Raw genomic sequence first — 25,067 nt, 5'->3', positions numbered from 1 at the left:
CATAATTCAATAAATATTCCCCCATTTTACACATGCATTCTCTTTATATACTGATATTAAAACTCTATCTGACATAAGTATATTAATATTATTAGTAAAAGCACATTATCAAAACTCATAAATACAATACATACTAGCATACAATAATACTGATATATGCACTAAAAGAATGATGGGCAGGTGCATAATATGATGGGCACCAGTGGCGTAACGAAACTTGAGGGGGCCCCCCTGCAAAGTACATGGAGGGGGCCCCCCATTCTCCTCGCCAGTCAAGAGCCCTCAGGCCAGCGACCCGCCATACTGCAGGGGCTCACCCCAGCCATAAAAAAAGGATTCTGGTTCCTCTATTGGTCACATCCGCCCTCTCATCGAGCGATTTACATACATCAGTAAATGCTGCTGCGCCCTCCAGCAAAGTTACATAACACTGCCTCCAGCCGGCCCACCAAACACATCCTCCTACTTGATGAGCCACCTTCAAGCGAAGCCCTCTCAGTTAACCACCTCCAAACGCAGATCACTTCCGTCTTGCCTGCTACTAACTCCTCCATTACACTCTACCCTCACCCCTATGAAACCCACAATTATGCTTTTCTGCCCGCCTTTAAAACCACCCCTCGGATGTCACTGCAAACCTGTGACCGCCGCCTACTGCTCCCCTGTCCATCACCCACAGAAAGACTGATGACCGGTCACCATCTAACCACTGCCTACCAGTAAAGACAGAGCCTTTCAGCTGCTGGCCTCCCCAATGCCACTATGGAAGTTTTAAAAATGTTGAACAATCTCTGCAACTGACCACCTCAAAACATTTCTTCCTGCTAGCCTATACGGCATCAAAACCGTTCCTGCTACTTTTCATCCTCTGCATGATGCACACAATAATATCAAATGTACAAAGGGTCCGATTTTTGTTTCCTCACGCCAACATTAATTTACACTATGTACCCCACTAAACCATACCTGCTGTCAAAGGCAAACCAGATCCCATATGTAGCACCAGTCAACAAGTACCCCAAGGACAAACACCAGAGAGAATGAGCGATTCATGAATTAAACCTACAATGACAACGTAGCATTTCCCCACCAACTGTCAGCCCAGCGAAGTCTGCAACCGCACAGTAGCCATCAATACCAGCAACGTCTAAAGCGCATTGCCACTTCCTTTCATTGGCAGCTCCTGATACATATACTTATGCCTTCTGGGCGCCATCTACCACAGACCACAGCATTCTTTGTCTCCCTAAGACTAACCGAATGCTGTCGGTGAACGCTTCTCTTCCCTCTTCCTTACTAATAACTAATGGAGGATAACGAAAAAACTATATAGTATTTTCTTATGCAAATAGCGTATCAAGCACTTGCTGCCCGCAGTCCTCGCCAGATCCACACAAATCAATATTCTGCTATCGCACCATCCTGTCACCCCTAGTATTATCTGAAGATATTTTTTTATCCCTTCCTTGAACTGGGAAAAGCAATACTTTGCACAAAAACAAGTCCCTTTAAAACCTTTGCTACTTACAGACTCGCAAAGCACTTCCTTGTTTTACTAACTGTTGTAAAGCAAACGGATAACTCATTCTAGGATTGGGATTATTGTTTAGAGGTGTGGAAGTTAATACTGAGACATAGGATGATTTTTTGCATACACTCGTTCTTCCCTGCATGCGCACACAAAGCAACATTACAATTTAGCTAAACAAATTGTTCAGAAATGTACCGGAAGGTAAAGAAACAGCCCAAATTATTTTAACAAAGAAAAATAGACAATCGTCAACTTTATACCCCATGACATAAAAGCCTTAGCGTGCACAGCTTGCTCAAATCCACGCTACCTAATTCTACCAAACTCAGCACATTTGAACATCTCATAATTCCATGCCACACAATTCAACTATAAATAATTTAACCCTACATTCCATACCACATAATTACAATCCTAAAAATGAAAAAACATTTACTTCTACTTCACTCCATACCACATAAGTCCACATCACATAATAACATTCCACACAACTTAATAGCACTCCAAACCACATAATTACACTCCACACAACACAATTTAAGTATACATAATTCCACTTCAACCTATATAATTATACGTCACACAACATATTTACACTCAACTTTAAAACACAGAATTACCCTCCACAAAATACAACTCTGCAACATGCTACATAATTCCACTCCGCACAATTATACACCACACCATGCCACATAATTCCACACGTCTCAATTCCACAATTCATCCCCACACAATTCATCACACATAATTACTCCACATAATACCACTCAGCACCACATAATTAACCTCCACATAATTATCCTCTCATCCATATTGCATAAATACACTCCACATGAATCCAGTCTGTCACGTAGCAACATTCCACATAACTACACTTCACACCATGCCTCATGATACCACTCAACATAATTTTCACCCAGCAGCGAACACTTCCACGTCACACATTTCAACTCTACACATTTCCATTCCACACCACATAATTCAACAACAAACTACATAATTCAAACCAACAACAGAATACATCCAATCTACACCACAAAATTCCACATCATGCTATAATATTTAACAGCACACCACATACGTAAACTCCACTACATACCACTCTACAACGCAAAATACCATTCCAGATAATCTCACTCCAAGACACACAATCCCACTCCATGACACACAATCCCACTCCACATAATTCCAGTACACTCAATACCACACAATTACTATCCACATAATTACATTATTTTGCTACACAGATCCAATCCACACAACACAATTCCACAACTAACAATTCCAATCCAAACCACATATGTCCACTTGACACCACACACATTCACTCCACTCCAAGCAGAAAACACATAGGTAAAATACACTGTCCTTTACAATGTCAATAGCTCTAACTCTCACAAATGCGAGACCAATTGCATTGCAAATGCTTCTTTATCTTCCAATGCGACCGAGCAGATCCTGTTCATTTTTTTTATTTTTATTTATTTTATGGAGTTTTATGTAGCTCGAACTTGACCCGTATCGGGTATCATAGCGCTTTACATGAGCACCAGTTGCGTTACATGAGGACACATTCATATTTGTTAGGCACAGGGAGATTAAGTGATTTGCCCAGAATCGCAGGATGTTCAGCGTCATTGTTGAAACTCGAACCCAGTTCCCCAGATTCGAGGTCGACCGCCCTAGCCGTTAGGCCAACTCCTCTCCCAAGTATGAGTAAGAATAGGGATAAGAAGGGCTAAGCAGAAGAGCTGAAGTATTTAGATGTAAAAGTAGTGGAAGGTAGGTTCAAGTAGGAGTATGCAGGAGTAAGAGTGCAAGTAGGAGTAGGTAGGACTAAGTTAATGGTAATAAGGGCATTGGTAAATACGGTAGCAAAAGTAAGAATAGCAGTTAGAAGACGTAATAGGAGTAAGAGGAGAAATGAGTAAAAGCAGGAGGAAATAGGCGTAATAAATTGTAAGTGGAAGCAAGAGTATGTTGGAATAATAAAACGTAAGAGTGGGAACAAATATGAGGTGTAAGAGAAAGGTAAAATTAAGAGGTTACGTAGCACAGTAAGAGGAAGTATGCAACATATGAGTAGAAACAAAAATCAGCAGTAGGCATAAGTAGGAAAAGTTAGTAAATTAAGTGCAAGATTAATGAAAGTAAGATTGAAAGAGACCAAGATGAGAAAAGAAAGACTAAGACAGCAAATCCTTCCATATTCTTCTACGACTCCAGTGCTAACAAAGCATGACATGCTTTTCATTTTATGCACACATCAGATGAAGAGCAAGGACCTTCTATTAAGCGCTATTGTAACACGCTTCAGTTGGTAACTTGCTTGCAGCTGAAATAGGTACAATTTATATGTATTATAGCGCTCACAAACAGCATAAGCGTGTTTCTTGGCACTATTTCAACAAAAGTTAACGCTATGCCACTGGGAGAGGTGCAATTTGTTTTATTAATGGGTTGCACACAGACCGGTCTCTGTGACGTGCTGTTCGACGAAAAAGTGCAAGAAAAGACTTCTTAATACCACGTGAGCAGCACTTCAGAACTGTTTGGATAAAGCTTAGCCAATGCCCGGGAGCCGAATAGTGATTTTTGTGTGTCTCTGGCGCCCAGTAGCAGTGCGTTTACCCCGAGGGCCACATTTGGCATGTTCTGATTTGAACTCACCATTATAGAGAGAATGTAATACTAGGTCATTTATTGTCACATGCAACAAGGGTTGTCAATCCCGGCCCCCTTTCTCTATAGTCCCCGGCACCTGTTTAGAGGTGGACAGGAAGGAGCCCTCTCTCCTTCCAGCACAGCAAGCAATACCACAGAACAGTGCCAAGACCAACACAAACGGCTCCCGGTAGCTCAGCTCATGTGCCCCGGTAGATGTGAGGCTGTGAGCTGATGAGTAAGAGGTTTAGGAGCAGGGTGAGGAGCTGGCAGCCTACACCAGGGTGGAGCAACAGCACCGAGGCGTCTACAGCAACAGGGGACGGGTCTCCTCAGCTCCGAAGTGTGAGGCCAGCACGTGGGAGCCATGCAGCGGCAGCCAATGCTTGTGAAGCAAGTAATCAAGCATTGGCAAAGGTAAAATAAAACCAAGCTAGTGCCAACTAACACGAAGGGTGGGACGGGGAATGGTAAAATTGGGGGCAGGAGGCAGGCCCGGCTCCAGGAATTTTTATTTGGGTGGGCCAAGGGTACATTCGTGTGGGCCACTGCTGGCCCAATTTATCGCTTATATATCTAGCCAGGCCTGCTTCTGGGCCCTCCTTTATCTCTCCTTACTCTTACAAGGCACAGTAAAACGCACTCTTTTCAAAGTCTCTTTCTAAATGTTATCACTCTCAAAATGTGCTTTTCTTCCATGCAATGTCCCTTTGATGGGAAGAGGAAGTTTCTAAGGTGGGAGTATCAAGCAAGTGACACTACCCGGGCTTCCTCTGTGCGAGCCTTCAGGGAGAAACCCTCTTCATTACTACCTCCACCTGACCTCTGACTCTGCAGCGCACTCTCTTACAGGCTTGATTATCCACTTTTCTACCACCCTTCTCCATCACACCTTATCTCACACCTGACCTTGGGCCCTAGCCCCATATCAGCAACCATTCAGTTCCACTTTCACTATTCCCCGTAAAAAACAATAGTAAAATCACCTTCAAACTTGAAACATTGAATATAGCAGTAAAAATAATTAGCATGCATGATAAAGTATGCTCCACAGTTGTCCTAATCACCTGACTGTTAATTAAATAAATGAAAACAGAAAGGCCATGACAGGGCCGGCTTTATTGCTGGTGCAAACGTCTTTTTGACCTCTTTTTTGACCTCTTTCTCTGTAGATAGCTTAACTACCACCCTCCAACAGTACCCTTCATCTCACCATAGCCACTCCCCCTCATGGCCTCCTCCTCAGACTCCCTAACTACCACCCTCCACCAGTGTCCCCCATCTTTCTGTAGCTCCCCCACACCCCATGACCTCCTCCTCAGATTCCCTCACTGCCGCCCTCCACCAGCACCCCTCATAGCTTCGTATTTCCCCCCACCCCATGACCTCTTCCTCGGATTCCCTGCCACCCTCCATCAGTGCCCCTCATCTCTCTGTAGTTCCCCCCCATGACCCCCTCATCAGATTCCTTCACTGCCACCCTCCACTAGTGCCCCTCATCTCTCTATAGTTCCCCCCACCCCATGACCTCCTCCTCGGCTTCCCTCGCTGCCATCCTTCACTAGTGCCTCTCATTTCTCTGTAGCCCCCCCACCCCATGACCTCCTCCTCAGATTCCCTCACTGCTCCCTCAACCAGCACCCCTCATCTCGCTGTAATTCCCCCCGAGCCCCATGACCTCCTCCTCGGATTACCTCACTGCCACCCTCCACCAGTGCCCCTCATCTCTCTGTAGTTCCCCCCCACCCCTGACCTCCTCCTCAGATTCCCTCACTGCCACCCTCCACCAGTGCCCCTCATTTCTCCATAATTCCCCCCACCCCCATAACCTCCTCCTCAGATTCCTTCACTGCCACCCTCCACCAGCACCCCTCATCTCTCCGTAGATCCCCCCACCCGTGACCTCCTCTTTGGATTCCCTCACTGCCACCCCCCACTAGTGCCCCTCAGCTCTCTGTAGTTCCCCCACCTCATGACCTCCTCCTCCGCTTCCCTCACTGCCAACCTCCACTAGTGCCCCTCATTTCTACATAGCCCCCCACCCCATGACCTCCTCCTCAGATTCCCTCACTGCTCCCTCCACCAGCGCCCCTCATCTCTCTGTAGTTCTCCCCACCCCATGACCTCCTCCTCAGATTTCTTCACTGCCGCCCTCCACCAGTACCCCTCATCTCTCTGTAGTTCCCCTCCACCCTGTGACCTCCTCCTCGGATTCCCTCACTGCCACCCTCCACTAGTGCCCCTCATCACTCTGCTGTTCCCCCACCCCGTGACCACCTCCTCTGACTCCCTCACTGCCACCCTCCACCAGTGCTCCTCATCTCACTGTAGCTCCCCACCCCATTACCTCTTCCTCGTTTTCCCTCACTGCCACCCTCCACTAGTGCCCCTCATCTTTCCGCAGCTCCACCCCCACTCCAGGACCTCCTCCTCGGCTTCCCTCACTGCCACTCTCCACTAGTGCCCCTCATCTCTCTGTAGTTCCACCCACCCCGTTGACCTCCTCCTCTGACTCCCTCACTGCCACCCTCCACCAGCGCCCCTCATCTCTCCGTAGCTCCCCACCCCATGACCTCTTCCTCGGATTCCCTCACTGCCACCCTCCACTTGTGCCTCTCATCTCTCCATGCCCCTCTCTCATATCCATTCCATTTGTTGTACAGCGCTACTCATATGAGTGTAGGGTGTCACAGTACTTTACATAACAGCACACATTATACAGAGACAATAAATCAGTCTATGGGGAATGTCACATAAGCCAATGAGGATTACAAGGTGTAGAAATCACGTCATCCATACTGGTGGGCAATATATTTTACGGGGGTTTGGACTGGAGAAGCACAAACTCAGGATTTAAAGAGTACTCCAGTGGTTGGGGGTTGGCTTTACTGATAAAAATGTATAACTGCCCAAACAAACTCTTTTTGGCAACATTAGAATAATGAAGGAATGGAGAAGTTCTAACTATATCACAATACAAAAAAGCGAATTTTGTATGCAGCTCTTTAAAGACAGTTCATAGGTCACTGTCCTATGTTAGGATAGTAACTTCTGAACTGCAAGTAACACAAGGATATCTGTGACAGAGGTAGTAACCCACTGAGCTATTCCCATAAAATTCAGTTTATCAGCATTTAAAAACTACCAACAGACAAATGGTTACTCTGCAGCAGGATCGTAAATCACCAGTTATCTGCACAGTTTTTATTGTAGTTGTACATCAGTGGCAGATTCACTGGGAGGGCCATGGCTCATGTTTGGGTGGGCCAGGCTCATGTTTGGGTGGGCCTGGCACACCCGGCCCACCCCACCCTCTAGAACCGGGCCTGGCAGGAGGTAACATATCCTGCACTTGTTAGTGGTGTGAGACAAAGAAAAGGGTCAGCGACAGGAGGATATTTACAGCTGGGACTAATTAAAGTCCCAGATAACCTATCTGTAGAAATGTAAATGCAGCATTTTAAAACATATTAGGCATTTGTTATCAACCCACAACACAGCATGTTTTTTGAAGGAGCTCACAATGAAAACTCAAAATTAAAACTGCTAGACTTACCGACAACGCTGCAGAATGTTATCTGTCCTGCTCTTTACAAGTCTCACCTCTCTCCCTGAAAGCCCCGGAGTTTCTGAAGAGTGCGGGGCCCCATCCTTTTTCCGGCCGGGCTCTGACTGAAGAGAAACAATGTAACTTGTTACTTTGTTTCTCTTCAGTTCAGCCCTGGGTCAGCGCGAGGAGCAGGCTGCAGACTGCACCTGCTTTCTAGAGCAAGCCTTTCACAGCTCTTTACTGAAGAGCTGAGGGGGCCCCCTTCACTTACCGAAGACTGGGGGCCCCCCCGCACCGCGGGGGCTGCGGGGGCGTTTGTTACGCCCCTGATGGGCACTAGCAGAAGCAATACATGGCACAAAATATTGTGAAGAGAGTTGATTTCTCATTTCGGCCTGCCAACCTCAATTGAAATCGATTGTGGTACGCATTTCAGAAATTAAGTCCTATAAATCCAATGTGAGGCTTTTGATAATAAAAAAAGATTCCTTTGTAGCTGTGTGTGAAGGGCATTTGCACATTTCTTTGAATGTTGGGAGTAGGACAGTCAATTGGAATGCAGTTGGTTAGTGCCAATATTGGACTACTATGAGTTCCATCTTATAAAACAAACTGATGTCAAGATCTGACATATCGTAAATGCAGAGAGAGGGAGTAAACGAAAGGAAGTGGAGTTGGATTGGGAAGAGTGGTGCTAATGTGCATTGTACTGGTAATATAAATGAGCTTGGAGGTGAGCTTATACTAATTTGTTTTATTCTGTAACTCCTAATATTTTCTCAACGGTGTCTTGGGTTGATCAGTGAGCCATTGTAAAAAACTAGAGCTATCGACGAGCCCCATGGTTAGTACCTGAGCATCAGGTAAACAGTACTTATGATCCTGCCTTGGGCAGGCTTTTCTTCTTACCAGACATATCTGAACTATGTTTCTGCACACAAATGTAATTATCTATGCACCCAGTTTGCTCCAAATTCAATACTTGCATTAATGCTCAAGATGCAAAATGATCATAATGCAGTAATACGAATGATGCTGTGCTTGTGAAGAAGGATCAATGTTAGGCTAGTATAAAATTCACACAACACTTTTGCTGTTAGCCTAACATTTTGTCTTCAAATACTTCAGAATGATAAACAACCTTCAGTGGTCTGTCTAGTTATAAACATCACTAGAGCATGTTTGGCATATTATAGATAAATAATGTTAAAAACTGCAACAATGAATGTAGTTACAAAGGTTTGAATGCACTGATCTTTCAGCTGCCAGATGTGGAGGGAGGTGCCAAAAAACCCTTTTACTGTCGATTTTGATGTCCTTTAACTCAATTTTATAAAGAGAATTGAAAACAACATACCAAATTTCAGTGAAGCTTCCTTGTCGACAAAATTCTGTCTATCGAGGTCCAACACTTTTAGCATCTTAAACACTGGCAAAACAGAAGCTACAAAACATAGTTAGTAAGGCAGTCACAGTACATTAAAATACAAACCAATAATTTAATAGTGTGTATGTACAAGTCTCCAACTTATGGTATTATGTATTCCAAATGATATCCTTATTTGGGAGAAGGTCACTGCTTGGTACAGAATTAATCCACAAAATCTGGAATGCACTAAACAGTCTAACCTAAATATTTATCTTATGCATGTCCATGGTCCAAAATCACCATCCCTTCACAATAAGTGAAACAATCCATATGTAATTACATCATTCATCTATGAGCTTTCATAAATATGTAAAATTCTGCTTACGTTACTACGTTAAAATATCCACGCTCACCTCTGTTTGTGCCTGATTCTCCGATTTTTTTGTATAGCTATGAAGTCCCATGTCTAGTTTGAACATTTGCTCCTATGCATCTCTCATTCACATTTCTAGAGCTGCAATGTATTGATCTGTATCGATCTCTAGGCACAGAGTCCTTAACATCAATTTATCTAGAAAAAAATGGTTTAAGGCAACTGCACGGACTGTGCTTGGAGTTCAATCACAGGAAGACACTATGCAGGGTCAGGAGATGAAGCGAGCAGCTGTGTGCAAGCTCAGAGTGCGTACACATGAGGAGAGTTAAGGTCTCACTGGGGCATCACAAACAGCTCGGGATGAAATGTGTCAAATCTTTATTAAATGTCAACACAACAGGTGATGCATAAAAAGGCTGAAATAATGCACACTGTTAAACCTTGCTGGGCAAAAGACAACACAAACAAAAGAATGAACCAACTAGTTTTGCCTGTACAGTGCCGGTGTCGTGTACACTGCACCAGGTAACAAAGGTGTCCCAGTGCCCAGGAATAAATGGATTTTGTGAAGGGGTGTCTGGCGGCAAGGATGCCATCCACCACTTTAGGTGGCAATCTAGATGCAGTCAATTCCCACTGTTCATTCTCAATGCATGAAAGTGTAGATTGAGTAGATCAGGATTTAAGAGCCGTCCCTATTGCTGAAACAGGAGGTCCTCGCAGACTGGCAGTCTTATCGTAGGACCTATGCTCAAGAGTTCCCGGGTACCACACTCTCAATCCAGGGCCACTAGGATGTCTGTGCCCCGTCGTTCCTAATCTTCGTCAGAATATGAGACAGGAGAAGAAAGTGTGTTGTGTAGTTCCAACTAAGTCGTAGGATCTGTGCATTGTTTGGGCAACATAAACTAAGGGCTGGTGTCAAGACTGGTTCTGGACACCTCGCAGGATATGTTGGTCAATAGACCAGCTAGCTCGCAGTGCCACTGCAAGCCCCTCTAACATACCAAGGAGCGAACGGTTTCTGGTAACCACTGAGCATAACAACCCTGATTCCTCAGGAATCGTGGAAACAGTATAGAACCTTTTGCTCAGTCACTCGTGCTCATTTGTTCTCAGGGAAATATACAGAGAATACACAGTGGGACATTTTCAATAATATTTATTGAACCAACGTTATGCTTGCATACAATACGTGTGCTGCAATGATTAGGAGACAGAAGCAAATAGAGGAGATTACAAGCACCAAAAGAGTGAACAGTGGATACATTTCTACCATGGTGCCGAAGCAATGAGTATATGCAAATATGGTAATCTAATGGACTCCTACGATGCAGACCCTACTCTAAGTGTACCTAGAATTTGCGTAGGTGTAGAGCCAAGAATCCCCCCTAGTGACGATCCATCCCACTAACTGTTGGGAGAGAGTGAAGGACTCCCTCTTGGTCTTGAGTCTTGGTCTTGGTCTTGAGTTGGACAACCTTCATGGAATGTCAGACCAGTGCGTGGTGCCTCTTCCACCGAACTATCAAGAGGCCTATTATTTAGAATAAAAAGCAGCCTTCACAATGTTCCCACCAGATTAGTGTTGTTATGTATATGTGGATATTGCTGTCACCTGTGGATGAAGATAGGACAACTTTTGTATCTAGTACGTAGAGAGGCCTAGTACTTGATGTTCAGGGCATTGTGACAATGTTGTGCGAAGCTGGATGTATTAACAAAGTAGTTTCAGAGAAACTAATCCAACATTGTCGTGCATGCAAATGTGTGCAAAAGGTCACAGCTGAAACATTATTTTCTAGGAGAATGTAAGGAATAAGCTGCCTTGCTACATGTTACGTTATACTGTCTTGTAGAGCGCGCAGCTACTCAGCAGAGTGTCCTGGCGCTAGGCAATGGGAGACCAATCAGATCACCTGGATTAACTGGTAAAGAGCCAGGTTTTTAGTTTCCTCTTAAAGATATCCAGGTTGTGTGCTTGATGAAGGTCTAATGGAAGTTTATTCCAATAGATTGGGCCCAGGTAGGAAAAGGATCTCCCACCTGTCTGAAGCAGTTGATACGGCTTACTATTGCAAAATCCTCATCCTAAGGGTTGATATATAAAAGCTATCTAAAAGCCAGTATAAAATGGAAGAAAAAGGTAAAAACTGCTCTCAATAGTCTAAAAGCAAGCTTCCCCTTTAAAATATTCTAAAAAGTCTTAAAGTCATTACACTGTTTGAACTCCTAAGCACTCCGAAGACCATGGTGCCTTGAAAAGAAAAATAAAGCAAAAATGTTTTGGTCGGAATTTAGTTTATAAAATAAGCCAAATTATTCCCACACAGAAAAGGCCAATTATTTCATGTGTTCCGGGTGGCAGGCACAATACTGTTGTTGTCGTCCATAACCGCAGATGACGATCCCAGAGGTGCACCTCGAAGCAGATTAATGGCTGAGGAAATGCATTCATCCGCAACAGAAGACGCTGGGGACAAAAATATCCATGGGCCGTTAACGTGTCCAGTAGTACATCAGTGTCTAATGGCGCAACCAGTTATGATCCTAGGCATATGTTGAATATGCATTTGTGGCCGCAAAGCAGGCAGTAGAATACAGGTTGTATGCAGACATTCCACCCTCCAGATTCAGCGCCTTCTTCCATCATAAAATCAAGACCATCTATGACAACTTTGATGACAACAACGTTCACAAGGAACCCACTCCCACAGCCTCCTACACCATGCAGCCGACACTGGATAGCTGGACCGCCCTCAAAAAGTATGAAGACAACACACTGTGGGACCCCATGGACCCCTGCCCCCACCACATCTACCACAGAGCCGCAGAAATCATAGCCCCCGAGCTTCAACGAATCATCAATCACTCTTTTGAGAGTGTCCTTCCCCGATGACTGGAAACACGCCGAGATCAACCCTCTCCTGAAAAAACCCCTCGGCGGACCCCATCGACCTCAAGAACTTTAGACCGATCTCCTTACTCCAGTATCCGGTGAAAGTCATGGAAAAAGCCGTCAACAGTCAACTCGCCTCCTTCAAAGAAGAAAACGTCATTCTCGACTCCTCCCAATCAGGCCCCAGGAAGAATCACAGCACCAAAACTGCCCTTCTGGCCATGACAGATGACATCCGCTCCCTCCTCAACAGAGGAGAGACTGTGGCCCTTATCCTCTTGGACCTCTCTTCTGCCTTCGACACAGTCTCATACCGCACCCTAGTCCGCAGACTCCAAGATGCAGGAATCCAGAAAAAGGCCCTCAACTGGATCCATTCAGTCCTCTCCAGCAGAACGCAGTGAGTCAGAGTCCCTCCTTTCCACTCGGAACCCACACCTACCACCTGCGGAGTCCCCCAAGGATCCTCCATCAGCCCCACCCTGTTCAACATCTACATGGCCCGCTTGCATCCATCGTCAGATCTCAAGGACTCAACATCGTATCGTACGCAGACGACACCCAACTCATCCTCTCCCTTTCCAACAAATCCAACATCTCAAAACACAAATTTCAAGAAGGAATGGAAGCAGTCGCTAGATGGATGAATAACAGCTGCCTACAACTCAACACAGACAAAACCGAAGTACTCATCATGGGCTCGCAACCAATGCCTAGATTGACACCTGGTGGCCCCCGACCCTCGGGAACCCTCCCTCCCCCACAAACCACGCAAGCAACCTTGGAATCATCCTGGACTCCGAACTCAAAATGAACCGCCAGATCAACGCTGTCACCTCTTCCTGCTACCACACCCTCCGCCTACTCTGAAAGACCTTCAATTGGATTCCCCTTGAATACAAGAAAACCATCACCCACACCCTCGTCAACAGCAGACTAGACTAAGGCAACGCACTCTACGCCAGGATCAACAAGAACCTCACTCAAAAACTCCAGAACATCCAGAACGCCGCCCCCAGACTAGTCCTCATCCTACCACGCCACTGCCACATCAACCAAAACCTATGGACACTACACTGGCTTCCCGTTGAGAAGAGAATCACCTTCAAACTTCTCACCCACACCCACAAAGCCCTCCACAACACTGGAGCCGCCAACATGAACCACCGCCTCTCGTTCCACGCACCCCAAAGATCCCTCCGCTCAGCCCAGCTCTCTCTCGCAACTATACCTCACATCAAGAAGACCAGAACAGGAGGACGCTCCTTCTCCTTCCCCGCGACCAAGGCATGGAACACCCTCCCTCTCCACCTCTGACAGACACCAACACTCTCTGAGTTCTTGAAGGACCTCAAGACCTGGCTCTTCAACGAATCATCTGCGAACATCCAGGAGCTGCGCGCCCTCCCACCCCCTCCCCCAGCACCTTGAGACCCTTTGGGGTGAGTCGCTGCACTTCACAAACACATGATTGATTGATTGAGTTAAGCCAAACCGACCTGAAGGACTATAACCAGTGCTCGTTCAGTTCTTGAAGGTAAAGTGTGCCAAATGTGTGAACCATGCGTGCACAGCTTCTTAGCACAAGTAGTGCTGTCTCCATTCCGAATCCAACTGGGATGTAAATTACGGATCAGAAAAAAAAATCAGTACTCCCGTCAAAAACGCTTCCCAGCACGGAGTGTATGAATGATGGAATAACTCCGAAGACTTTCTGAAAGCTGCAAACCAGTCTGGAGTGATACATTTTAATAAATACACTATTCCTCTTGTATCAGAAATATTAAAGATATGATGGACTAGCTCCACAAAATGCAGCGGCAAGTTAGTGTGGAGTAGGGTCTGTATCTCCAACGAGGACCTTGCAACTTGGAGTTCAAACGTCTCTCTGGCTGAAATTAAGGCCACATCTTGTTGTAAAAGCATGGCTTTCAGTCTGCTAAGGGAATCAAAGCGTATGTTGGAAACATTTATCAAAGGCCAAAGTGCTGCCTCCCTAATTTTGTAGGCAGGTGGAAACAGTACTTGTGTACAGCAAGTGACCAAGGAATTAACTGACACCAGATAAGCGATGCCCGGTTCCATTCCACAGCAACCTTGATCATTTAGCATCAAGTAGCTCTCATTCTAAAGCAATTTGAAAACCGGACGTATTATGGCAGCTGGGGAACCCTGCACATACCATGACAACTCACAACAGAAGCATTACATGCCCAGTGATGGGAAATGTCCTTGCAAACTAAGGAACCGCTTAGGGCATCCTCACAGTAGGAACCACTAAGAAAAACTTCTGTGTCCCCTTTCCTGCACTTAAACCTGAAATGCAATTCCCAATACTCGTGCCCATAACCTTCCCCTAGCGCTTCGTATCTGCCTACCTGTTGGTAGTGGAGACAATATTGGAATTGGAAAGTTGGGACTGGTAGGGTAATATAACCATGGATAATCCAGTCGATGTATGGTGCCACTGCCACGGTAAAAGGTAATTGGTCTAATTTTTCAATGTGCAGCATGGTGTAGTTTGCATCTCTATGTGCCATAGTTATCTGTCTTTCAGTCAGATCGTATTCAAAAGACAGACTGGTACTGTTGATGTAACGCCACAGCAAGTAGCCAGAAAGTAGAGTTTGCAATGTCCAGCTTAGCATTACGATGGAATGCAATTGTGACTGTCCATGTTGTAAAATAGGCATGTCCTGCTGTATTATGTCAATTGCAGAAGACACAATGCTGGCCAGTGAATACATTCTAGATGATAAAGGGGGTCATACCGTTGTCAACCACGGCCAAAGCCTTTTCCATATTTACCCTGTCGATCTCGCCCAATCTCAGCAGCTTCCTGCTGAGAAATATTCCATAGCTTGTTGTATATTCCATACACAAAGCACTTTTGACGTGGGTTTTTGGGACCTAGTAAACAATCCCTGAGAAACAGGTTCTCAGACAGAAGAGACAAGTGTTGTTTCACCTGGGAAAGTGTTGAGGTCTTTACCCAATCTAGGCATAACTTCCCAACACTATACGACGTCACCACCCCTGCGTGTTCTGTTTGTACTTGGTGTAGGTCGGGCCTGTTGATCTTAAATACTTCCTTGTTACCTCGGAACCTAGACATTTGTCTGTGTCTAGAAGCCAAACCAACCAACCCTGATTATCGTGGTCTGATGTATTGTATGATCCATTGCGGAGGATGGCATCTAATGTATCATCACTATACTTTGTGTATTGTTGCCAATGTTGCGTGCAAATGTGGGAATACAAGATGTGTTCAAATAATTTGCCCAAGTTTAACCAAGACAAGAAATTTGTCGCACTATTTTATTCAGGAAAATCAGTTTATTTGGAATGAGGCATGCTCTAAATACCGCCTCTTTTCCCTGAACCTACCAATCTTTTGTTCCCCAGACAGATTTTGTGTCTACTGTGTCTTTCCAAAAGTTGAAATGCTGTGTAGACAGTGGGGAAATAAAGGAAGCAGAGTAAATCAGCTTGGTGTTTGTGAGAATATTCTTCTTTGCAGGTGTAGGTGCAAGCCTATAGTAGTTAGAGTCTGGGTCTGATGTGTCAAAACCAGAAAAATAGGCAAACTTCTGTGCAAATGTTTTTGAACAACCTTTTAGTTGTGTTGGATAATGTTCCCATTGGGTGTAGTTGTAAACAGCATGTGGGATACTAGCTTTGTGGAAACAATGGTGACCATAATGTTGATAACAGAACATGTCTCCAAAATGACTTGTGCCATCATACAATTCATTATTAGAAAAAGCTGCTGTTTGCTCTAGATCTGAAAGCAAATTATGCACAGGTTCAATGTCCCAATCATCAGATAATGTACTAGAGGTGATAATATCATTCAAAGAAATTTTAAACAAATCTGTAATTTGCAAAAGTTTAGTCGGACCATATACATCATACGATACCCAGTCCTATACTATTCCATCCGGAACTGGAACCGCTGTAATGTTTACCAGGGATAGGTGCCTTAGTTCACGGTGCTATGATGCATGTGGTTTTAGAACCAAGTTCACATGTTGGATTGAAGTGTGTTCTGGGAGATAATATCCATTCAGAAGTAGAGAAAAGACAGCCACCAAACCAATCCAGAGTACCACGAAAAGTAATCCCATTGTAACCCAGAAATGTATCCAGAGAGCAACAAAGTATGTCTTTTTCAGCCAAAGATAGAGAGAATAAACTTGTAGCTTGAAAGGGAGGCCAATTGTTGACAATTGAGGGTTCACTGGGATTCGATGAGAAGTCATCATTATTAATTCACATTTGATAAAGCGCATGGCTACCCTTAGGCATCCCAGCGCTAGCGGCAGCAAGCAAAGAATAAGATTCTTAAGAAAGGTTCTGAAAGAGCCATATTTTTTGTTGCTTCCAAAACGAGAAATGATGGGTCAATGAACGGAGATTGATGGGGAGCGTGATCCATAGTCTCGTCGCATTATAGACGAACATATGGCCTCCGGCTGGTGCTCTTTTGATTTTAGGTACTGTTGCCAGGAATATATTAGCTGATCGCAGGCATCTTGAGGGATGATTGAAGGCCATAAGGGTGGAATTGATTTTAGGGCCAATCCCCCAGAGGGTTTTGTGCACTATGCATAAAGATTTGAACATTATGCGTTCCTTTATTGGTAGCCAGTGCAATGATTTCAGCGCAGGCTTAGTGGACTGTGATCTGGGGATGTTGTGCAGCAACCTGGCTACACAGTTCTGCACAACCTGCAATTTTCTTGTGCTGGTCTTTGGAGTGCCCAGGTAGAGAGTGTTTCCATAATCTTGCCGGGACAACACCAGTGCCTGTACCATGACCCTTCGTGCAGTTTCAGGAAGCAGTGGCAGAATTTTCTGCAGCTGTCTGATGATGCCGTAACAAGAAGCTACTAATTGTACTGCTTGGTGGTCAAATTTAAGTGACCTATTCAGCCATACTCCCATAATGCACTAAGTAACCAGGCACCGTCTAGTCTATTTCTGGCAGCTCAGCTGGTTTTGTAGAACTGGGAGATGACTCAATCTGTGGCAAGTTGAAATAGATGTTGTCAAGTTTTCGAATTGAAATATCTGTACTAGATGACTGTACTGTTGTCGTTGTTTCAATGGGGAGAAGCATCATCTCATTTTCGTTTACAGCCTCTCTTCGGAAAGTGGAGTCTTCTTAAGTCGTTATGACAGATTCCATCTGAACCTCCTGTATGTTAGCGAGAGGAGATCGTCGGCTACCCAGGAGCCCACTTGGCCTACTGTTGAGAATCGTCCACAAAGTGCTTTGATCAGATCAATGGAGACAACCCTTTTGTTCGGGCGACAGGCAAGAGGCAGAAGTAGTACAGATCTGGTACAGGCGCTCTTTAAGATGGCCCAAATTCTTTCTTGTCCTGTATTTGTTCTCTGACCATGTCCCCAATCTTTGGGACCCAGGCAGGTCTTGCAGATACTGCTTTTACCTCTCCAGTGGCAGTGTGTTTCACTTGGATGTTGCTTTGTAAAGCTCTGTATTCTTTTAGGTCCTGTAATACATCCAAACGATCATTGATGTTAAATGGAGTATCAACTGCCACTGCGCTGACACTATCGAGGTCTACGACCCATATTCTCACCCCAAACAGGATCTTATAGGGTATATGACCCCCCAGAGATATTTTTGGCATGTTGTTAAGTGCCCTCTGGACCCCGCATAGATGATTGACCGACTGCCACCCAAGCCTAATACCCTAGCCGTTAAGGATTGCTTTAAGTCCCTGTTCTTCATCTCAACGACCGAATTTCCCTCGGGATGGTAGGGGGAGGAGTACCACAAAGCCACACCCAAACTTCCCATGGCTTCTTTGTAAGCCTGCAAAGCTAAATGCCGGGCCCTGGTCAGAATGTAATGTGCGTATGTCCAGATAAAGACTCACAAATCCTTTATAACAGTTCGGGCATCAGCTGACCACCGGGACCAAACTCATAGGAATGTGGAACATTAATCCACTGCCACCAAGATGTACTTGTAAGCCCCGTCTGAGTGTAAGGGGCAGCAGTGATCCAAAGAGACACAAGCAAGAGGTTTTTCTAAGATCAATAAAGCTATGGATGCCACATTTAAGGACAAAGTCCTTGGTCTGTTTAGTGAGACTGGGCCACCAGTAGTGCCGCTTTAGTATTGAAACTGTAGCAGTAATCCCTGCATGTGCCGAACCAAGACCCTCATGTGCAGCTAGTATCAGTCCCAATCTGCTATCAGTGTTTGGTATTACTCTATCCCCACTCCTTTAATTTTAGCATATGGAATATTTTGTGCATCTAACTTGTAGGAGTACTTGAGTGGAAAGCCTTTTGGTGTGCTAAGCTGTTGCGCAAGGCATTAAAAGCTATCATAGTTGTTTCATCTATTTTTGTGCTAGAGCGAGTGATTGCAGCAACGGCAGCAATTCGTACTGTTGCCTTGGGGGCTTTATTCGCCATTGAATTCCCTTCAACGTGAACACCATTACGCTGATGACTCAATGTATGAATTACATGAGCCCGTGGCAGGTCGTCTTTCTGCTTTGCCACTTGTTCCCAAAGCATCTTGTGCTTGATTGCACAACTCTTCGAATCTCGAAACCCATTTTGGCCCCAATAGTGAAGATATTCATTATGAGTTACACACTAAAGTGTGGGGAATTTCTGGATGAAATGTACAGTCTCGCATGCGCCCTTTTACAATTGTGCATGCCACAGAATATTGCTGTTTCGATCCTACAGCAGGTTGAGCAGATCCATTGATATAAATGATACATTCATTTCCATTTAGAGGCAAAGTTTTATTTGGCAGAGGATATTCTTGCTCGTACTGCAGGAATGCTTCTGTTTGCAGTGTATTGTCAAATATGTATTCTACATCTGTTGCAGTGAGAGAGTTAGTGAAAAAAAAAAAACGAAATAAAGTTACCTTCCTGGGTTCCGCGCTGTCTCAGCTCCTGGCCGGGTCCCGCGTTTTCCTGCTCTCCTGAACAGGAAGCAGGTAGCCTCTCTCCCCTCCTCTAAGCCAATAACAATGGTGGGGACGCCAACCAGCCAGGCGTCTATGGGGAGGCCTCGAACACCTATCTGGAAGCAGAGAGGTGCAGGGAGGCAACGACAGAGCTGCACGAGGGGAGGGCAGTTTCCCTGACCAGGCGGTCAGAGGTATTGTAACATTCAGTGTTGACACAGCTTTAAGTAATTGCACTATTGTTTTTCAATATTATTGATGGAGCTGATACATTCTCATTAGGTTATCTGATTAATGTGATGTTATAATTGCTTTTGTAACACACTAAAACTGTATATATTGAATTTTTTTAAGCTGTAACAAAACATATATTTATAACGAAACATTAATACTGTGTCAAAAACAGCAGGGAACCCACCTTCCAGGAGAGTGATTGGCAGATATTAAGATTTTGATGAAAATTGTCTTAAGTATGTAACACTCTGTGAAGTTACAGTGCTCGGAAATACAATCTGTACCTCCTTGATAGTGAGCAATTTCATCAGTAACTTTTGATATAAGTTCCTTCTTGCTTCTCACTTGGTGCTTATACCAACTTTTATGCCTCACTTTCAAATGTCCCCAGCTGCCACTTTTCAAAGTGGCGGGAGGGGGCAAGTCCCACTCTGATTTTTTACACTTGTGTTTTTAGAATCGGAGTTGGATTTACTGGAGCACTTTGACTGTAAAGTGGAGCGGGTTTGGGTACGGCCATCATCCACGACTTGGAGCAAGATTTGGACAAAGCCTGTACCTTATTTTTGTATTTTATGACATAAAACTTCACCTCCCAGTCTCAAATCCCTTTTGGACAAATTAAAACACGATTGTCACACAACTCCGAGGCAGGTCTAATCCAGGTACCAATGGTAGAAATTGGGTGTTGGTTGAGAGGGATGTAAAACCTTCTCAAGCAATAACCACAAACTTTTCCAGGGTGAACCACAAATGTCACTAATTTAACCTGTGCTTAACCTTCTGGTAGCTTAGCACTAAAGCCGTCTGGCTTAACTCAGAGGCACTGTATTAAGTATTCATGCAGCACACAAACAGTATTGAAGTAAAAACATAACACAAGAAAAATCCCTGAAAATGTAGAAACATTAAGTAAAGTTTAATAAATAAAGTGACACCAAAACAAATTAAATCCAATCAGTAGAACCAGAGTTATGATTTCTTAAAGTTTTGTAAAAACTAGCGTCTAAAAGATCAAAACTGTGGGCTGAACAGGATATGCTGCTGAGTAGAATAATGTAGCACGAGCTACTGAGAAGTCAGACTGACTGGCGAAGCACTTTGAGCAAATTGGCAGGCAGGAAGGTCCCAGACTTTTGTTCCAACCTTTAGGGTGTCAGGAGCAACTCCTTCCACAACACAACAAGGGTCCAGGGGTGGATGGATATCATTTGGGGGTCAGGACTCACTCCAGTAGAAGACAGGTGCAGGGTTCCCTGTAGCTTATTTTGTCCCTGTAACTCACACAGGAGGCCAGCAAACTAGCCCTTGTAGTCACTCGGGTAGTTCTTGGTTGAAACAGCAAGGCAGTCCTCTTAGGTAAGGCACGCTTCAAGCAGCAGGGCAGTCCTCTGGTAGCAGAAGGGCAGTCCACCGGGGTACAAAACAGGCCTCAAGCAACAGGGCAGACCTCTGTAATACAAGGCATTCCATCTGGGTGTCCTCTGCAGGTCAAGGACTGTACTGAAGAGTTGGTCTGAAGGTCCATTAGTTATACCTGGTGCCAGCCTTTGAAGTGACAGTGACATCCTGGCTACCCGCAGGATGGATTTTTTAGTGAATTTCTAAAGATTTTTAACTAGCAGTCATGTTTGCAGAGTGGTGAAGAAAGGGGGCTGGGACTCCAACCAGCTCTCAGGAATTCCCGTGCCTTGGATTTGCAAGAGGTACCAGGATGGCTTCTTGGCCCCCAAGGTCCCTCAGAAGTAAAGTGAACTTCATTCCCCAAACAGTAGTGCGCCAGGAGGCATGTTTTCAGTGGGCTGAAAAAAGGGGGTGTGGCCTCTGCAGACCTCTTAGCAATCCCAATGTGTGGGACTTACTAGAGGTAACAGGAGGGGTAGTTGGTCCCCAAGGACGTTCTTAGGGGCCAACTACCCCTCTGATTACCTCCAGTAAGTCCCACCCAGCAGAATTCTAATCTTTTTTATAACCATGCCAAATGTACTGAAGAAGCCTTTTATTCTGGCGACTTCGAGGATTTGAACTTATTGCCTGTTTTGCACTTTTGTTCGAGGCTCAGTACTTCAAACTATGAAAACGTTCTTCGGGTGCTTGGAGATTTCTTTTTTTAATAAATATTTTTATTTGCATTTTCCACCAATACAATAACCATAAACACGTCACATTTGGATGCAGTCGTGCATTGACAAGTATATATGAACCGCATCATCAGACACATTTCCCCCCTCCCTCCCACGGGCAAAGCCCATTCACAATGACTCAATCTGTATTTCTGCCACCAAAGTTGTTCCATATCCCTTATCTCTCTGTGGGTCACGCTTAGGAATCTTCTCACAGGAGGTGCATTCTGGCCCAACAGTGGCAGTTGTCTAGTTGGGTCCCAGCCCACCATCCATTCCATAATATTTCCACCATTTTCCCCAGACCTTGCAGAACTTCCGTGGGCACCCTCTTGCCTTGTATGTAACTCTTTCTGCTGCCATGTACATATCGATCCCTCTCTTCCATTCCCCGAGTTGGGGAGGTTGTATCGCCCCCCCAGGCGGGGGCTACATCTCGTTTTGCAACCACCAGTGCCAGTTGTGCGAAGATAAGCTGAGGGCATCCCAGATCAACATCCCCGGGAACACCTAATAATATAAATTTGGGATCTAGGGGCAAAGATTCACCCAACACTTCACTCAGTTGTTCCAGGACATGTACCCAGTATGCATGGATAACGGGGCAGTCCCAAATCATGTGGTAGAAATCTCCCTGGGGCTGTCTGCATCTTAAGCAATGGGGTTCGCTGGCTCGACCTATACGATGCAACCGGGCTCTGTCATAATACACTCTGTGGCGTATCTTATGCTGGATGAGTCTAAGGCGGTATTTGATTGCCACCTCTCTATGGTGCATCAAGGCCGCCTCCCAGTCCACTGTCTCCAATGCCCCCAGGTTCTGTTCCCAAGTGTCCCTCAATTTCCCTAATCGATCAGGCATATTATTGTTGAGAGTCCTATATGTGAGGGAGACTGCCTCATGGGGTATCTGTTCTTGCAGTAAACGGCGCTCCAGCGTGGCATATGCCGGCAGGGAGGTGGCAAGCAAGACCACGGCCATCCAGGCTTGTCTCAGTTGTGCATACTTAAAAATTTGAGTTGCGTGCAGGCCAAATTCTTCTGCTAGTGTCCCAAAAGTTTTAAGGTCTCCATTAGCCACTACGTCTCCTCCATTAGATAGTGTCCCATCCCCCAAAGCCCCTGAGTTTATGTAATTCCTTCAGCTAGGTGCAGTGCCAGAGCGGTGTCTGTTTGGTTGGTTTGCGAGCCCAGCCCATCACTTTGGTCGCTCTGTCCCACACCTCCAGGGTCACCTGTGTAGCCGGGAGCAATCGCCCCCTTCCTCGTCCCCCATAAAGGAAATGTAGACATGAACGTTGTGCCATTGTGTCCCTCTCCAGCCTATAAGTGGGGTGATCAGCCAGGGAGTGGAGCCATTCATTCACCGGTGTCAAGTGTTCCGCTCAATAGTGTAGGAGAGTAGGGTCTGCAATCCTATGATCACCCGGATTTTTTGCTTTTGCTTCATTGGTTTACGACTTTCCCTGGCTGTGGGCCTGCCAATCAGACCCACAGCCTAGCTGTTCTCTCTCGAAATTAACACACATGTACATTAGGTGCATCCACTAATTGGAACTGGGCCGCCGTATCAGTCCCTGTATCAGCATACCACAGGTATCCAGGGCATCGGTGTACCCAGGGCCTACCAGGGGCTGCAGCATGTATTATGCCACCCCTGGATGGCCGCCCAAATCTGACACAACTGGCTGCACGACAGCTGGGGCAAGGTGGTGTAATCACCCGTTGCTGTAGGTGTAGTATTCCTATACCTAACCCTAAAATGGACACATGGATTCCTGTCAGTCACTCCTATGGCAGGCCTTATCAATCCTGAGGGCAGAGTGCTGGGAATCATGTGGGATGGTGCTCTGGCGCGAGCTGAGCCCGTCGACTGCTTGCGGAACCAAGTCCTAATAGCCGTTCCATGGTGACGCGTGCCATCTTCCTTAAAATGCATTATAATCCTCGCGGTTATTTGCTAACTTTGGCATCGCATCACCCACACATGTCGAGTAAGGTGTCATACGAATTGGAATACGAACCCCTCGCCAATTCCGGCGACGGGGTTAGCATTCCCCCCTTTTAGAGGGGCACGACATGGAAGTAACCTTGAACCCCGGTTAAAAGTTGACTCAAGCCTCAGCATCACAAAATGGATGCTGCCACCAGACACAAGACAAAGGGTTTCCTGTCGAGGGCGGTGTTAGCACTATCCCAGACAGGGTTTGTGTATCCCAGGTAGGCAGGGCTGAAAGGAAGGTGATTGCAAGTGGCACCCCGGTGCTCACTGTGCATAGCCCGGCTCAAACCAGTTTCAGGGGCAACCCTGCCCCTGAGCTGGGGCGAAGCCGGACAAAGGATAGGGGTGTAACCACCCCCCTCCTGGCCCCACCCATAGGTAGGACCTAGTCACGGGCCAGCCCCTTTTCTTAGAATAAAGGTAGGAGCGAGTCCCCTTCCCAAATTGGATAATTCTGAATCTTGAACTACTTTCCACGAAAGGAACTCTTGACTTTTTCTGAAGACTCTCCCTTGTGGCTAAGGAGTAGCCACCCTGCACCAGCAGGCACCACCTAAGCGCTTGCGGTTTGCTGTACGTCTCTCCTACGGATCAAGACTGCCCAGCACGACGAGACCCGGGTTCCCTGCCATCTCTGACCTCTACCGTCAGCCCAGCTGAGAGTCGTAGGTGTGACGAGACCTGCGGGGCCGGCCATCTTCAGAACCTGCACGACGCTGCTCTAGCACGCCCACCGAGTTGCTCCAGACTAACTCTTGCTCCCCTTCAACAGAGGAGTACCCCGGACCCTCCAGGTCCACTCCAGACGTCCTCTTGACTCCACCGCGTGGGCTTGCCCCTGCCAAGACCTGCTGCCCCACTCCTGGGCCCAGCATCATCGACAGCAGACACCTTCGTGGGACAGCTCGCCCTCCATCCTGGTCGCCGCCGCGCCTCCTGGTCCGAGGAACAGCCGAGTCCGACGTCATCCACTCACCTGGTCGAGGTGACTTCAGCCGGTACCCTCCTGGTGCCCACACGATCGCTGGCTAGCGGTTGAGAACTGAGTCCCCTCTGCTTTCAGGTTTCCTTCATCACCGATCCAGGCTTGGATCTCGCTGAACATCGACCCTGGTCGCCTGCCAGCAACTTCTTCTTTCAGGCTCCTGAGACTACAACGAGGACTCCCGGCATCTTGCCGAACCTCCCGCAGCCGCAGCCTCTGGGCTAGGTAACTCGAGCATTTCGGTGCTCCATCGCAGGTTCGCTCTACAAGTGTCCAGCTCCTTTTTCGTTTAGTCCCACTGATCGGATCACTCCAGAATCAGTAACTCCAGACTCTAACCATTCGCATTTCACTGTTAGTGTAGATG

General features: G+C 46.0%; 1 protein-coding gene across 3 annotated transcripts in view; it reads right to left on the bottom strand.

The window, feature by feature from the left end:
• Positions 1 to 25,067, bottom strand: part of LOC146865554 (baculoviral IAP repeat-containing protein 1-like) — a 1,189,967-nt gene that overhangs the window by 103,639 nt on the left and 1,061,261 nt on the right. For all 3 annotated transcript variants that reach the window (XM_085632369.1, XM_085632370.1, XM_085632371.1), the window contains one exon: positions 9,103 to 9,189. In XM_085632369.1, the coding sequence (XP_085488495.1) occupies positions 9,103 to 9,189 (87 nt within the window). The remainder of the gene's footprint in view (positions 1 to 9,102; positions 9,190 to 25,067) is intronic.

This window comes from Triturus cristatus, chromosome 2_1 (assembly GCF_964204655.1).
Source record: "Triturus cristatus chromosome 2_1, aTriCri1.1, whole genome shotgun sequence".
NCBI classification, from domain to species: Eukaryota; Metazoa; Chordata; class Amphibia; order Caudata; family Salamandridae; genus Triturus; species Triturus cristatus.
Note: the sequence above shows the minus strand (reverse complement) of the source record. Positions and strands in the feature narration are given on the sequence as shown.